At 47.4% G+C, this 15,422-nt stretch overlaps 1 protein-coding gene across 4 annotated transcripts; it reads right to left on the bottom strand.

Annotated features, from left to right (window-relative positions):
- Positions 1-1,459: 1,459 nt before the first annotated feature.
- LOC139750998 (cystinosin-like) lies at positions 1,460-14,563 on the bottom strand. 4 transcript variants are annotated; one of them, XM_071666037.1, is made up of 11 exons: positions 14,403-14,559; positions 14,199-14,310; positions 13,869-13,968; positions 11,190-11,372; positions 7,466-7,612; positions 6,439-6,538; positions 5,936-6,055; positions 4,547-4,723; positions 3,539-3,656; positions 2,727-2,829; positions 1,460-1,596 (listed from the first exon to the last, which is right to left on the bottom strand). In XM_071666037.1, the coding sequence occupies exons 2-11, from the start codon at positions 14,293-14,295 to the stop codon at positions 1,512-1,514; spliced, it is 1,230 nt and encodes a 409-aa protein (XP_071522138.1). In that variant the 5' UTR covers positions 14,296-14,310; positions 14,403-14,559; the 3' UTR covers positions 1,460-1,511. The 4 variants fall into 4 exon arrangements, with proteins under 4 accessions (XP_071522138.1, XP_071522141.1, XP_071522139.1 ...); XM_071666040.1 differs by having other exon boundaries at positions 13,869-13,965; XM_071666038.1 differs by having other exon boundaries at positions 14,531-14,549.
- Between the last annotated feature and the right edge of the window lie 859 nt (positions 14,564-15,422).

The raw sequence follows: 15,422 nt of genomic DNA, 5'->3' as shown, positions 1-15,422 counted from the left end.
CTTACATCCTCGATAAAAACTTTTCACTGCTTCTAACAACTTGCCTCCCACACCATATATTCTTAATACCTTCCACAGAGCATCTCTATCAACTCTATCATATGCCTTCTCCAGATCCATAAATGCTACATACAAATCCATTTGCTTTTCTAAGTATTTCTCACATACATTCTTCAAAGCAAACACCTGATCCACACATCCTCTACCACTTCTGAAACCACACTGCTCTTCCCCAATCTGATGCTCTGTACATGCCTTCACCCTCTCAATCAATACCCTCCCATATAATTTACCAGGAATACTCAACAAACTTATACCTCTGTAATTTGAGCACTCACTCTTATCCCCTTTGCCTTTGTACAATGGCACTATGCACGCATTCCGCCAATCCTCAGGCACCTCACCATGAGTCATACATACATATATATATATATATATATATATATTTACCAAAAAAGCAGCAGTGTGTCAGAGTACAGCATATGTACATACAAAAATAATACATAAAAATCCTAGATATCATATAGACTGACCCTATCTCTCGGGACAACCCAGTAATATATAAAAATACTTAGCATGACCTATGTCAACCTGTCATGGAACAAATCTATTGGCACCAAGTGGAATGACTGAATTTAGGAAATATGGAAGATTAATGAATGCCTACAGAAAGATCGGCCATAGTAAATTAAGGGCTGAGACGACCCCCTAGGCTATATGTAATGTACAAAAATAAATGCCACATCTTTTCCATAAATCATTTGCATACACAAAAGAGTCTCAAATATTTCACTGATACAATTGATATCAAAATTGCCATTAATGAACTGTGAACATATTTCCATAGATAATTCACAGAGGAATTATAAACCAAAGTCTGAATTATATAAAAAGAATATGTGAAAATTACCGAAACTGAATACTGTACAAAGACATGGGGACATAATATGTCCACACACACATATATATTCTAAGGTTTGATAGCCTGGTCTTGACGCTACTTCGCCAAGCGGGAAATAGCGAACACGGGAGAAGGAATATGGTTCCAATACCAAATGGTTTTATATCAATCTAAATAAAGTACATAAAAGTTGTGAGAGATGCCCTCTGTTGGCTTTCAGATACATTAAAATCCGTGATCTATTTTAAGTTGCACGAGCGGCAAAAAACTGTTGGGACTTTGAACCTTAAAAGGTGGCCTTTCTTGGCTTTTTTTCTTTGAAACTCTATAACCTTGAAAAGGTGACCTTTCTTGGCCTTATTTAAGCCCGGACTTTAGTACCGTTGTATCCAGCCCCTGATCCTTCATCATAGTTTGATGCTGCTAATCTACCTCTTGGGGATGAAGGAAATGTAATCTATATAAGGCCATTTTAAAACAAACAGGCCTCTGATGGTCTCAAAACGGCCTTCAAGTCTCTGCTGTATCTACATTGAAATCCTGGGGTTTCTGAGTGTCGCAATACGTACACACAGACACCTGAAGATGAATGAATTCTTGCCGTGGCCTTCTACATGTGTGTAGTTACCTCCGACTGGTTCTGGTAACCTGTTGCCTCTTTGAGAGTGTTCGAAGTCTTCGTGGTTGGAGTGTCCCTGGAAAAAGTGATGACATACAGCTTTACAACCAAAGAATGGCAAGAAAAGGTGTTGTGCTCATGAATTAATGATGAAAATATATGTGTTTCGAGAGGAATCGTTTGCTTCAGTGAAGGATAGACGATTGGTTCGAACGGTGTGGAACTGAACCACAAAGTGGAGCTGAATCTGAAGGTGAATGATACTCACGAAGTGGTTCATAGTGGGGTTCATCTCCCCCTCCGAGGGGTACCTGTGGAGACGTGTGACGTAGCAGCAGTTGAAAGTGGAAGGAAGAGTAAGGCGAGAGGGGTGGGGAGGGAGTGGAAGAACGTGGTGGAATGAGGAATTCAGAGAAATTAGTCATTGAGAAAAATGGTTTACCAGAAGCTGAAGCAACGGGATAGAAGATTCGAATGAACAACAAGGACTTGAACGGTTTTTAAATCGAAGGAGATAAACGAGGACTTCATAAAAACAAAACCTTATTGGAACTGAACAGATATGTAGCTCTTAGTGAAGATGATGATAGCTACATCGAGTCTGTATATAAAGAGATACTTTCAAAAACAATTAATTAAGAAGTGCAATAGGCAGTAGGTGGTGAGGGTACTTAAAAAAGAAAAAAAAAAACGAGAGTAATGTTGCCATCGATCTAAGAGGTCGCGAGGCTATAGATTACGTACGAGGATAAACACAACAAAGGAACAGGTGATGGAGGGCATTATTATGACTGGAATAAGAGGGACAAATGGATTAATAAGATGCTGAACACAGTAGCGGGTGAGTGAGGGTCGATCAGTGACTGTAGACATGGGGAAAGTGTTTCTGACGTCATAAAGAGTGTGGTCGCGTTCTAGATAATCAGGTAGAGGCAATTTCGGTGCCACTAGTTAGTCATGGATGTGGGAGAACTCCCAGTGATTGTGTAGAGGAGGAAGAGGAGGACATAGGCGAGTACATAAGACAAGAAAGTAAAGTAAAGAACAGGTAAATACGCACAGAATACTGGAATTTCAGAGGACGAAGCGGTTAGACTGTATGCCAGAATAGGGAATACATATGTAATCTATACATAGAGGTATAGGTAGGGTGACAAGGAGATATGTAGTCAGGATTTATAGATTTGCCTGATGTCTCAGCCGTACCTGTACAAGCAATAATGTTGCATGAAGAAGAGGACGTTGAAGAGGATGGAGAGTACACCCAGGCCCAGCTTGGTGGGGTCGGTCAACACAGATCTCCAGTCATCTGTAAGACAGATATTATTGTTATTCCAGGGTCATGACGTGTCCTGGGTCATGACGTGTCCTGGGTCATGACGTGTCCTGGGTCATGAAGTGTCCTGGGTCATGAAGTGTCCTGGGTCATGAAGTGTCCTGGGTCACGACGTGTCCTGGGTCATGACGTGTCCAGGGTCATGACGTGTCTTGAGTCATGAAGTGTCTTGCGTCACGACGTGTCCCCATGGATCATGACGTGTCCTGGGCCTCAACGTGTCCCGGGTCACAAAGTGTCCTGGGTCACGACGCGTGATATACTTTATGACACATTGTCTAATGTTCATAATGAGGTCGTGACACAAGGCAATTAGCTTCTGATGGGATGGAACGACACATACGTAGCAAATGAGGTGATTAAGGTCATTAAGGACTCAATGAACCCAAGGGTGATTAATCAGGCTTAAGGAGCCTAACATGACCTACAAGAACAAGTGGGGTCACCTCCATGACCTAGAATAGACTGCTGGAACTTATCTAGCGAGACTTGACCCCTCTGCCTATCTGGATGACCTAAGATCACCTTGTGTCTGGGCTACCCCTGGTTGACCTGAGGAGGTCACCTTGTGTCGGGGGGCGACCCCTGGTTGACCTGAGGAGGTCACCTTGTGTCGGGGGGCGACCCCTGGTTGACCTGAGGAGGTCACCTTGTGTCGGGGGGCGACCCTTGGTTGACCTACCGTAGTTGTAAGCGAGGAGGAACATCTGGACGAGGGAGAAGGAACCTCCAGTGAAGTCAAAAATAACTTGGTAGATGCTCCAGCCCTCGGTGCTTTTGCGACGATAGTTTTCCCAGAGCTGGTAGAGAGAGAGGGAGAGAGCTGTCAGAGAGAGAGAGAGAGAGAGAGAGAGAGAGAGAGAGAGAGAGAGAGAGAGAGAGAGAGAGAGAGGAGCCAGGAGGAGCATCATATTTCAGACAAAAGGGAGAGGGGTGTGTCAGACACCTGGACGGTGATAAGATGTCTTTATTGTCAAATGCCATTCATGGTACGAAATGCCATTTATTGTGGCCAGAAGCTCAATTCAAGGTTAAGAAGTACTAAGAGTTATATCATAGAATTTGTAAAAATATCACATATAAGTACTACATGAAATATCACATAAATACCACATGAAATATATAAGTACCACATGAAATATCACATATAAATACCACATGAAATATCCCATATTTTATCGTGAATTACTTAGTAAAATATGGAAGAAACGTCAAAATTAATCCTGTCACTCTAGCCCTTTTCCTTGTGTGTACATATGTCTGTTAAGTACTGTGCACGTACGTATTATATGTGCACATAGCGTCTCTCTCTCCCTATGTCTTCAATGGACTTTGGCCCACTACAGCTGCTGCTGCTGCTGGTGATGCCCCCCTGTAGGGGGGTCATTACAGTTCTATTCCTCAAAGTATTCTAAAAGTGTCAATTCCACATTAAATCATTTCGTAAGTCAGGAGCTAAAGTGTCTGATGTATTTCAAATCATTTTTTAGTTTCATTTCATTTCACGATTTCCAGAGAACTTAGCTAGGAGTCGATTTTGGTGGGGTCTTACATGTCGAACTGGTGGTGTGGTGACTGACCTGTAATCTAGTGGTGTGTGGTGACTGACCTGTAATCTAGTGGTGTGTGGTGACTGACCTGTAATCTAGTGGTGGTGTGGTGACTGACCTGTAATCTAGTAGTCACTGACCTGGGGTGTGTATTTGACGCAGGTGATGGCCAGCTTGATGTAGGAGAGCCAGTAGAGGAGGTCTAGCCAGAGGAGGCTCTCGACCAGGGGCACGACCACACACCCCACCACGGCAGACAGCACCATCGTCCCACTGATGATGATACAGGTTGTGGACACCCTCTGGCCCTCCTCTTTCTGTAACGTACAGCAGTTAGTTGTCACTGTTTTGTACCACCCCCACACATACACACACATACAGACTCCACTGTACCATCGTACACCAGCAGGTACATTGTCGCCTCACTGTACCATCCACACACACATACACACACAGCCAACGCTGTGCCATGGACACCATCGCCACTCTGTACCCCACACACATAGTCTGCGCTGTGCCACATAGGGTGCGTGTGAGGTCATGGGGACAGATATAACGTAAGACCAGATAGTCAGTGAGTGTTTTAAACAACGGAGGATAGTAATAGTATCGGGAATTCCTAATTTATATAGATGGAGTCATGATAGTAAAGCGTAAGGCTCCTCCCCACCCACCACTGTAGATGGAGACAGGGTAGTAAAGCAGAAGGCTCCTCCTCCCCACCCACCACTGTAGATGAAGACAGGATAGTAGTGCAGAAGGCTCACTCCGGCACATCAGTCTACAAGACAATAGCTCTAAAGGAGCGCCGCCGTGTTGTACGCAAGGAAAATACTGACATAGAAATTCAACAGGAGGAATGGAAGACACATTCAGATTTGTTTTCAGTCACACACACACACACACACACACACACACACACACACACACACACACACACACACACACACACACACACACACACTACACTGTACCGCATCCTTGTTACACTGTATAATACACTTGATGCAACATACAACAACTTGTTGACCTCTGTACACATGGCTACACTGTCTCTACACTGAGAGAAGTGTTCTCCTACCCATTGTATAGTGTCGATGCTTGTCAGAATTGCATACCAATATAGTGAGCATATGTAGAGGGAGAATGTAGGTATATAGAGAGGGAGAATGTGTGCATATATAGAGGGGGAATGTGAGAATGTATAGAGGGAGAATGGGAGCATAAAAGGAGAATGTAAGTATATATAGAGGGAGAATGTAGGTATATATAGGGGGAGAATATGAGGATAAATAGAGGAGAAATGTGAGTGTAAGTACAAGAGTTTGTGAGTATATCTGTCTTGGGAAATGACTGTAGATTTCAGTGTGGGGTTAGAGTGTTTTTGAGACGAGGCTGTATTGGTGAAGGTGTGTATGAACAGACCCGTGGATGAGTGTGTTCCTGAAGTCTTGGAGACATCGTCAAGCGCCACCAGCGGCGTTGCCAGGCCCGGATCCTCTCCCAACACCACCAGCGCCGCCACTCACCTGTAAGTAGAAGCACTGGGCGATCTGGACAACCGTGCAGAAGAGGGCGTACAGCGGGAAGATGACATCGTTCAGCCTGACGTGCAACACTCCCCTGGGGTGCCGCTGGAAGTACTCATCCTAAGAGGGAGGAGAGAAGGATAAGTGTCACCCCACGCCTCCCCTGGCATGGCTGGCCGTGTGGCCTTCCCATTTCACCCCTCACACATTACACCACCTGAGGGGTGCTGGATACCTCCCCTCGCACGCATTGAAATCTCAGCATCGAACACGACTCGCAGAGTGTGAGGGAAGAGCCATCATAAAATGCTCCTGAAGGAGCTGAGGTTCGCTTAAGCCGTAAAAGAGGTCCACATGTACATACCTACGCCGCGCCCCTCCCTCCCTCGGGCACGACGGTACGACCCTTGGGTATATGACGCCCTTGGCGGTCCTCCTCCTCCTCGAGGACCAGACTCAAGGTGTCGTCCACCTCGTACTCACCGGTGGATGTTGATATTCACCTTGATTTCGTCGACCCAGGTGAGGCCCATGTTGAAGAGGAAGTACGAGAGGAACCCGATGAAATTGAAGGTCAAGAAGTCGAAGCTCAGGCCGACCACACTGTAAGACGGAGGGAGGGAAGACCCTCACATGAGGGAGGCGAAAGAGGGAAGACCCTCACATGAGGGAGGGAAGACCCTCACATGGGGGAGGGAAGACCCCTCACATGAGGGAGGCAAGGGAGGGAAGACCCTCACATGAGGGAGGCAAGGGAAGGAAGACCCTCACATGAGGGAGGTGGCAAGGGAGGGAAGACCCTCACATGAGAGAGGTGACAAGGGAGGGAAGACCCTCACATGAGGGAGGTGACAAGGGAGGGAAGACCCCTCACATGAGGGAGGTGACAAGGGAGGGAAGACCCTCACATGAGGGAGGCGAGGGAGGGAAGACCCTCACATGAGGGAGGTGACAAGGGAGGGAAGACCCTTACATGAGAGAGGCAAGGGAGGGAAGACCCTCACATGAGGGAGGTGACAAGGGAGGGAAGACCCTTACATGAGAGAGGCAAGGGAGGGAAAGACCCTCATATGAGGGAGGCGAGAGGGGAAAGACCCTCACATGAGGGAGGCAAGGGAGGGAAAGACCCTCACATGAGGGAGGAGGCAAGAGAAGGAAGATCCTCACATGAGGGAGGGAAGACCCCCCCATTGTACAATATGTCCTTGAATATTCACTTAGTGTCTATATAAAGCTTGATTAATGATGTTCTTATTTCATTTAATTTTCGTAGTCTCGTTTACAGGTCGTCGTGATAACTATCTCGTTCATACTCGTTGAACATGTGTCACGTTGACCCCAGGGGGGGAAGGGAAAGGTACATGCATTGATAGCCTCATGTTGAGTCCCTCCCATGACGAAGAACCGTGGAGTCCCGTGGCAACAATCTCTCTCTCTCTCTCTCTCTCTCTCTCTCTCTCTCTCTCTCTCTCTCTCTCTCTCTCTCTCTCTCTCTCTCTCTCTCTCTCGACCCTCCGGGTCCCTACTGACCTTCTCCTCCGCCAGTTGTGGACGATCTGCGGCAGGAAGGAGACGTCCCAGGCGATGGTGTAGATCCAGCCGAGGACGTCCCCGACCACGTTGATGGACGGCTCCTGCATCACAGAGATCAGGGCGAACGCCTCACTCGGGTTGGTCCTGTGTGGACGAAGAGGAACATGACGAAGTGGTAGCAGACCATCTCTCTCTCTCTCTCTCTCTCTCTCTCTCTCATTGCTATTACTATCTGGGAAAAATACTGAGGGATATATACACTGATAGGGACGCCCTATATATCATACAGTCTCTCGTAGCTTTATGTATACATGTATTATTACTGGGAGAGAGTTATACACTCGTTAGGACAGTTATACACTCGTGAGGACGCCCTATATATCACACAGTCTCTCGTAGCTTTATGTATACTTGTATTATTGCTGGGAGATAGTGTATATCCCCTATATTACTGTAGTTCTGTTGCAGTCTACTTTAAGGATCCATTGAAGGTTTTCCTTTATTGACGACACATCTTACTGTTCCATGGGTGGAAGCACAGAGCCTTACTGCCTTTGTCGTACATCTTTTGTTTTTTTTCCAAGTGTAACTTCAGGTGACGTATATATATATAAACTTCAACACCGCGTTTGAGTTCGGAACCGAGAATGGCAATAATAACCAGTTGTTCACGCCAGTCATCCTGTAAAAAAAGATGAATAAGGCCAAGTACCTTTTATTTTCTCTCTCTCTCTCTCTCTTTAGACAAACGTAATCATTAAAGATTATTTTTTAGGCAGTGCTTTGTAGCGCTAAGGTGCACACCCCACCTCCCCCACGACACTAATCCACGAATGATTGACACCAATCACTCGTTCCTTCAGTTATGGCATGATACTACTACTCAGGGCCTCGTTACAGCTCCCATGGGTTGTGATCTGGTCCACCTCTGGTCATCGGGTCTTATCTCCACCGGTAGAAGCGCCCTGGGTGAATGCGAAGGCTTTACGCTGGGTTTTTAAAAGCTTAGTTTCACACACACACACACACACACACAATGAAGGCATACAGACCATATCTCGTCCTAATCACCTTGATGATGATGATATCAAGCCTTGGTTGGGTCTGATGGCGTGACCTCTGGACCCTACCCTTAAGGGGAGGGTCAAAGGTCATGCCATTTAGGCCCTGGTGGGTCGTCCCGTCCTGCTCAAGAAGGTGATTCGTACGACCGTTCGAGACTACAGATGTGTGGGAGCAAGACCTGTACGTCGGGGCCATGGGTTTGGGGCCCCTGGGTTCGGGGTCATGGGTTCAGGGGCTCTGGGTTTAGGGGCCCTGAGTTCGGGGGCCCTGGGTTTAGGGGCCCTGGGTTTAGGGGCCCTTAGGTTCAGGGGCCCTGGGTTCGGGGGCCCTTGGATCAGGGAGGCCCTGTGATCAGGGGAAGCTTGTGATCAGGGCCATGGGTTCGGGGGCCCTGAATTCACAGGGACCTTGGGTTCTCCCAAGACTAAACTCGGACCAAATTAATCTCTGGAGAGGAATGGGATTTATATTACTAAGGTTAAACCTCTGAAGGAAACATTCTTGGCAATGGGACTCTTAACTTCGAGCTGATAACACTGGTTTCAACACTGATAACGTAGATTAGTTTAATCTTGGATACGCAGCAGCGAGGATATTAGACAGGGTGGGGAAATCAACATGGCTTTCTAATTACGAAGGGAAGACAAGGTGTAATAATACCCTCCTGGTATGACTGTGGGTAACATTAATGGCATACGGTAACAACTGGTCAGGATCAGATGGTTAGGTAGTCAGTGGAAAGCTTGTTAAAAGAACCTCTCTCTCTCTCTCTCTCTCTCGTTCGTTACCATCAATCGAAGTCGTGGCAGATGTGATGGAAATTATGAGTACATAAAGTCATTCCCCCCATCCTCAAACTTCAGCGAGAGCGGGACACGATCTCATGGACAAAGGAGTCGACACGTTTAGATATACTTTACATTTGATACATGGAAGTGAATTACATCCAGGTTCAGTGGTACGGAGACGCTGAGATGATAGAATCATCAGGTTTTGTACATCCTTCAGTGGCGTGGGGCTCACTAACTCAACCAACTTCCCCCTCACACGGAAACACATAACTAGAGGCACACTCACACTCTCCTTGTTTACAAACCTCACCACCAGTGCCTCTCGCTGACCGAACACACACACACACACACACACACACACACACACACACACACACACACACACACACATTTGCCATTAACCACTACCCTTGACCTAGTTTTCACGTAGCACCTGTGTTGTTGTTGCTGACACCCTCCTCTCTCCCTCCCTCCCTTCCTGTTCCACAGGTGTCATTCTCGCCCCAGCTCCCGTGGGGTGGTGGTGTCTGCCTGTGTGTGTCCTTGCCACAAAAGACTGGACCCGAGGCACGTTCTCTCTCTCTCTCTCTCTCTCTCTCTCTCTCTCTCTCTCTCTCTCTCTCTCTCTCTCTCTCTCTCTCTCTCTCTCTTCTTTACTGCTGCTTCCCACCGTTTCTTGTGTAGACTCTAGGCAAGACGAGGCCTGGTCTATGTGGAGCCCAATCCTCATCACTGCTATCCCATGGTGTCTCGGGGGAGAAGCACACACACACACACGGGCGAGCCACTATCTACCATTGTGTCAGCTTCAATAAAATCATTTCTCATGTCATCATTTCTTTTGGATGGGTCGGGTGGGTGGGTATCTTTGGGTCATATGATAACAGTTATCGGTACGCCACGCCGCGCTTATGAGCTGATGGAAAGATATACTTATCTTCGTGATTACTTAGTATCCGTAGTCTAATTTCCCACTGTGTTATCTTGACCGTCATCGTAACTGGTTTGGTTATCAAGTGAAATCAGTAGGATGAGAAATCTGAATGGGGATCTCCCCCTCTGGACATCTGTTGTACCAGAGGTCAGCGGTCAAGGATCTTGTGACACTTGACACCCTGTGGTCAAGGATCTTGTGACACTTGACACCCTGTGGTCAAGGATCTTGTGACACTTGACACCCTGTGGTCAAGGATCCAGTGACACTTGACACCCTGTGGTCAAGGATCCAGTGACACTTGACACCCTGTGGTCAAGGATCCAGTGACACTGAGACACCCTGTGGTCAAGGATCCAGTGACACTTGACACCCTGTGGTCAAGGATCCAGTGACACTAAGACACCCTGTGGTCAAGGATCCAGTGACACTGAAACACCCTGTGGTCAAGGATCCAGTGACACTGAGACACCCTGTGGTCAAGGATCCAGTGACACTTGACACCCCAGACATCATCTGTCATCACTGATGTACGAGGACGTAGGTGATGAGACACCACGGGGTGGAGGGTTGTAGGTAGAATACATAGGTCTACAAGGGGCAGGACAGATAACGTTTGACCTGGCATAGTTTGTTTACGTCCGCTGTGACGATACGGGCAGCTGTGGGAGAGTAATAATATTAACCCACTGTAGATATAGTTTCGAGTCCACTGCTAACATTATATTTGCGTCCTTAATCACACGAAAATCTTGCAGGTTCCTCCCACTGTGAAGAATCACCTGTGTGCCTCTCTACTTCGACCACACTGAGAGACTTTCTGGTACCCCACTTCGACCACAAAGAACCCGAAGGAATCCATGCAAAGCAAAAAGGATTCCTTAAAACAAAAAACCCTCTTTGGTTTAACAACCCAGGAGGATGTACTTACTGGACAAGACCAGGTGGAAGGGTCTGTACGGTGAGGGTGGCCTTCCCATTCTCCGTGGCCTGAAAGGGGAGAGGCCAAGAGGTCCCGTTCTCTGTGTCAGGTCTTAGGAGCAGAGGAGCTGGCGTCTCCCCCAGGGGCTTGCTTAGCTCGAAGGTGACGTTGACATCGGCCAGCAACTCGCCACTGAAAGAGGCAACACATGGAAGCAACCACGTCAATTCCTGGACCCCCAAACCCATCGTTTGCGTGGAGGGGGTCCGTTATCCACCTGATTCTAAACCGAATGAGGGTTATCGGACGTGAATTATTTCAGTAATTATGAGTGTCAGGGGTCTATAGAATGGTATGAGTTTGGTCAGGTTTGTGAGGCATTACTAGACTGTGAGGCAATGAGGAGGCCAACAAGAATGTGTTTGTAAACAAAAGTCCGAGACACTATGTGCAACAGTGAGGGAGTAAACAAACCTGTGAGGATGTAGACACCACTGTGAGGAAGGCAGACAACAATCTGGGGAAGGCAAACAACGCTTTGAGGTTGGTAGACAACACTGTGAGGAAGATAGACAACACTGTGAGGAATGGTAGACTAAACTGTGAGGATTAGTAGACTACACTGTGAGGATTGGTAGACCACACTATGAGGATGGTAGACCACACTGTGAGGATGGTAGACCACACTGTGAGGATTGGTAGACCACACTATGAGGATGGTAGACCACACTGTGAGGAATGGTAGACCACACTGTGAGGAATGGTAGACCACACTGTGAGGATGGTAGACCACACTGTGAGGATGGTAGACCACACTGAGGATGGTAGACCACACTGTGAGGATGGTAGACCACACTGTGAGGATTGGTAGACCACACTGTGAGGATTGGTAGACCACACTGAGGATGGTAGACCACACTGTGAGGATGGTAGACCACACTGTGAGGATTGGTAGACCACACTATGAGGATGGTAGACCACACTGTGAGGATGGTAGACCACACTGTGAGGATTGGTAGACCACACTGTGAGGATTGGTAGACCACACTGTGAGGATTGGTAGACCACACTATGAGGATGGTAGACCACACTGTGAGGATTGGTAGACCACACTATGAGGATGGTAGACCACACTGTGAGGATTGGTAGACCACACTATGAGGATGGTAGACCACACTGTGAGGATGGTAGACCACACTGTGAGGATGGTAGACCACACTGTGAGGATGGTAGACCACACTGTGAGGATTGGTAGACCACACTGTGAGGATTGGTAGACCACACTATGAGGATGGTAGACCACACTGTGAGGATTGGTAGACCACACTGTGAGGATTGGTAGACCACACTGTGAGGATTGGTAGACCACACTATGAGGATGGTAGACCACACTGTGAGGATTGGTAGACCACACTATGAGGATGGTAGACCACACTGTGAGGAATGGTAAACCACACTGTGAGGAATGGTAGACCACACTGTGAGGATGGTAGACCACACTGTGAGGATGGTAGACCACACTGAGGATGGTAGACCACACTGTGAGGATGGTAGACCACACTGTGAGGATTGGTAGACCACACTGTGAGGATTGGTAGACCACACTGAGGATGGTAGACCACACTGTGAGGATGGTAGACCACACTGTGAGGATTGGTAGACCACACTATGAGGATGGTAGACCACACTGTGAGGATGGTAGACCACACTGTGAGGATTGGTAGACCACACTGTGAGGATTGGTAGACCACACTGTGAGGATTGGTAGACCACACTATGAGGATGGTAGACCACACTGTGAGGATTGGTAGACCACACTATGAGGATGGTAGACCACACTGTGAGGATTGGTAGACCACACTATGAGGATGGTAGACCACACTGTGAGGATGGTAGACCACACTGTGAGGATGGTAGACCACACTGTGAGGATGGTAGACCACACTGTGAGGATTGGTAGACCACACTGTGAGGATTGGTAGACCACACTATGAGGATGGTAGACCACACTGTGAGGATTGGTAGACCACACTGTGAGGATTGGTAGACCACACTGTGAGGATTGGTAGACCACACTATGAGGATGGTAGACCACACTGTGAGGATTGGTAGACCACACTATGAGGATGGTAGACCACACTGTGAGGATTGGTAGACCACACTATGAGGATGGTAGACCACACTGTGAGGATGGTAGACCACACTGTGAGGATGGTAGACCACACTGTGAGGATGGTAGACCACACTGTGAGGATTGGTAGACCACACTGTGAGGATTGGTAGACCACACTATGAGGATGGTAGACCACACTGTGAGGATTGGTAGACCACACTATGAGGATGGTAGACCACACTGTGAGGATGGTAGACCACACTGTGAGGATGGTAGACCACACTGTGAGGAATGGTAGACCACACTATGAGGATGGTAGACCACACTGTGAGGAATGGTAGACAACACTGTGAGGAATGGTAGACCACACTGTGAGGAATGGTAGACAACACTGTGAGGATTAGTAGACTACACTGTGAGGATGGTAGACCACACTGTGAGGATGGTAGACCACACTGTAAGGAATAGTAGACTACACTGTGAGGATTGGTAGACCACACTGAGGGATGGTAGACTCTATTGTGAGGGATGGTAGACAATATCATAAGAAGGACCATGGAGATAGAAACACTCACCTGAATATGAGACTGAAGGTGAAGTTGTCCCCTACCACAAGGTTCCTCTCGTGGGGAAGAAGAGTGAGGGAGGCGTTCGGCTGCAGCATCTCTCCACCTGCTGAGGGGGGGATGGATGCAATGGCACGATCATCGACAACAAAACCTCAAGGTAAAGAGACTAAACAACCCCAACCACCCCACACCACCCTATACCACCTCACCGTGTCGCTTGAAACCCCTCTGGCGGCAACGGGAAAACTTTTAAGACACATTCTCACCCGCATGACATGACGTAGTGTCAGAAGGGTCGTGGTGGGGTGTGCCAGGCAATAGTGTGGGTCGTCTTACCTGTGGCAGAAGCCAGGACAGCCACCATCAGCCAAGCCAGGGTGTTCATCCTCACGTCCTGTCCCAATCTCGCTCGTCCACAGGGACACGCACTCATAAGGAAGATCTGACCCTATGAAACATTAACTCTCTATAATTTCCTCTGACCTGAATCCATATATCACTAATTCATTAATCATCTAGTCATTAAATGTTAATTTTTACTTCACTCTATCACGACGGATTGATCTGTTACAAAATCGTTTCTCTGGATGGATTTTGGGAGGCGGTCGTGTGGATGGGAGACGCGCGGGGTTGCGACAAGGCGACGGGTTCGAGGCGTCCCTTCGTACCGGGTCGGGTGCTGCTAAGAGCCTGGCACTGACTCGAAATGTACTCGCGTGGGCCCTCGGATCTTATCTCAGGGCAATCAAGACCTTCCCTGATTAGAGATGAGACGCCACATTCTCATGGGAAAGGTGTGAGGTGGCGGAGACGAAAAACTTCACTAACGTAACATTGGAAAGTGGGATGAAGTAGGTCTCTGGCTTACGTATGTTAAATCAATTGGTATTGACAGTCGGGCTGAGGGAGATGAACAGAGGACGTTGATCTAACATCATGAATGAACTCGGTGTGTAAAGTGTAAAGTAAAAATTTAGAGCACACTTATGTAAGTGTTTTCGTAGGTGTCAGTGCCCTGTCGTAGTGTTATCAGGAAGGTGTGTCTGTCAGTCTGTCCACTACAGGTAATTGTGAAGTAAAAGGCGTAAGGAAGCATCGATCAAGATTTCTTCTTCGTTTGTTTATCTAATCGTGATTGACTTTTGGTGGCAGATCCTCTGTCAACACACACACACACACACACACACACACACACACACACACACACACACACACACACAATAGCCTCCTCAACTCGTACCCAGTGTGTTCCAAGTGAAGCATGTCCTTCCAAACTTATATAAGTGTGTCCTGATTTTTTTTTTCACTTGACACACCGAGTTCAATCATGATGTTAGACCACCGGCTCTAATTAGTTCTCCCTAGCCCTAATTAGTTCTCTCTAACCCTGATTAGTTCTCCCTCGCTCCAATTAGTCCTCCCTAGCCCTAATCAGTTCTTAGCCCCAATCAGTTCTCCTTAGCCCTAAACACTTCTCCCTAGCCCTAAACACTTCTCCCTAGCCCTAATCAATTCTTCCTAGCACTAATCAGCTCTCCGTAGCCCTAATTAGTCCTCCCT

Source organism: Panulirus ornatus, chromosome 10 (genome assembly GCF_036320965.1).
Source record: "Panulirus ornatus isolate Po-2019 chromosome 10, ASM3632096v1, whole genome shotgun sequence".
NCBI classification, from domain to species: Eukaryota; Metazoa; Arthropoda; class Malacostraca; order Decapoda; family Palinuridae; genus Panulirus; species Panulirus ornatus.
This window is presented reverse-complemented; position numbering and strand designations above follow the sequence as displayed.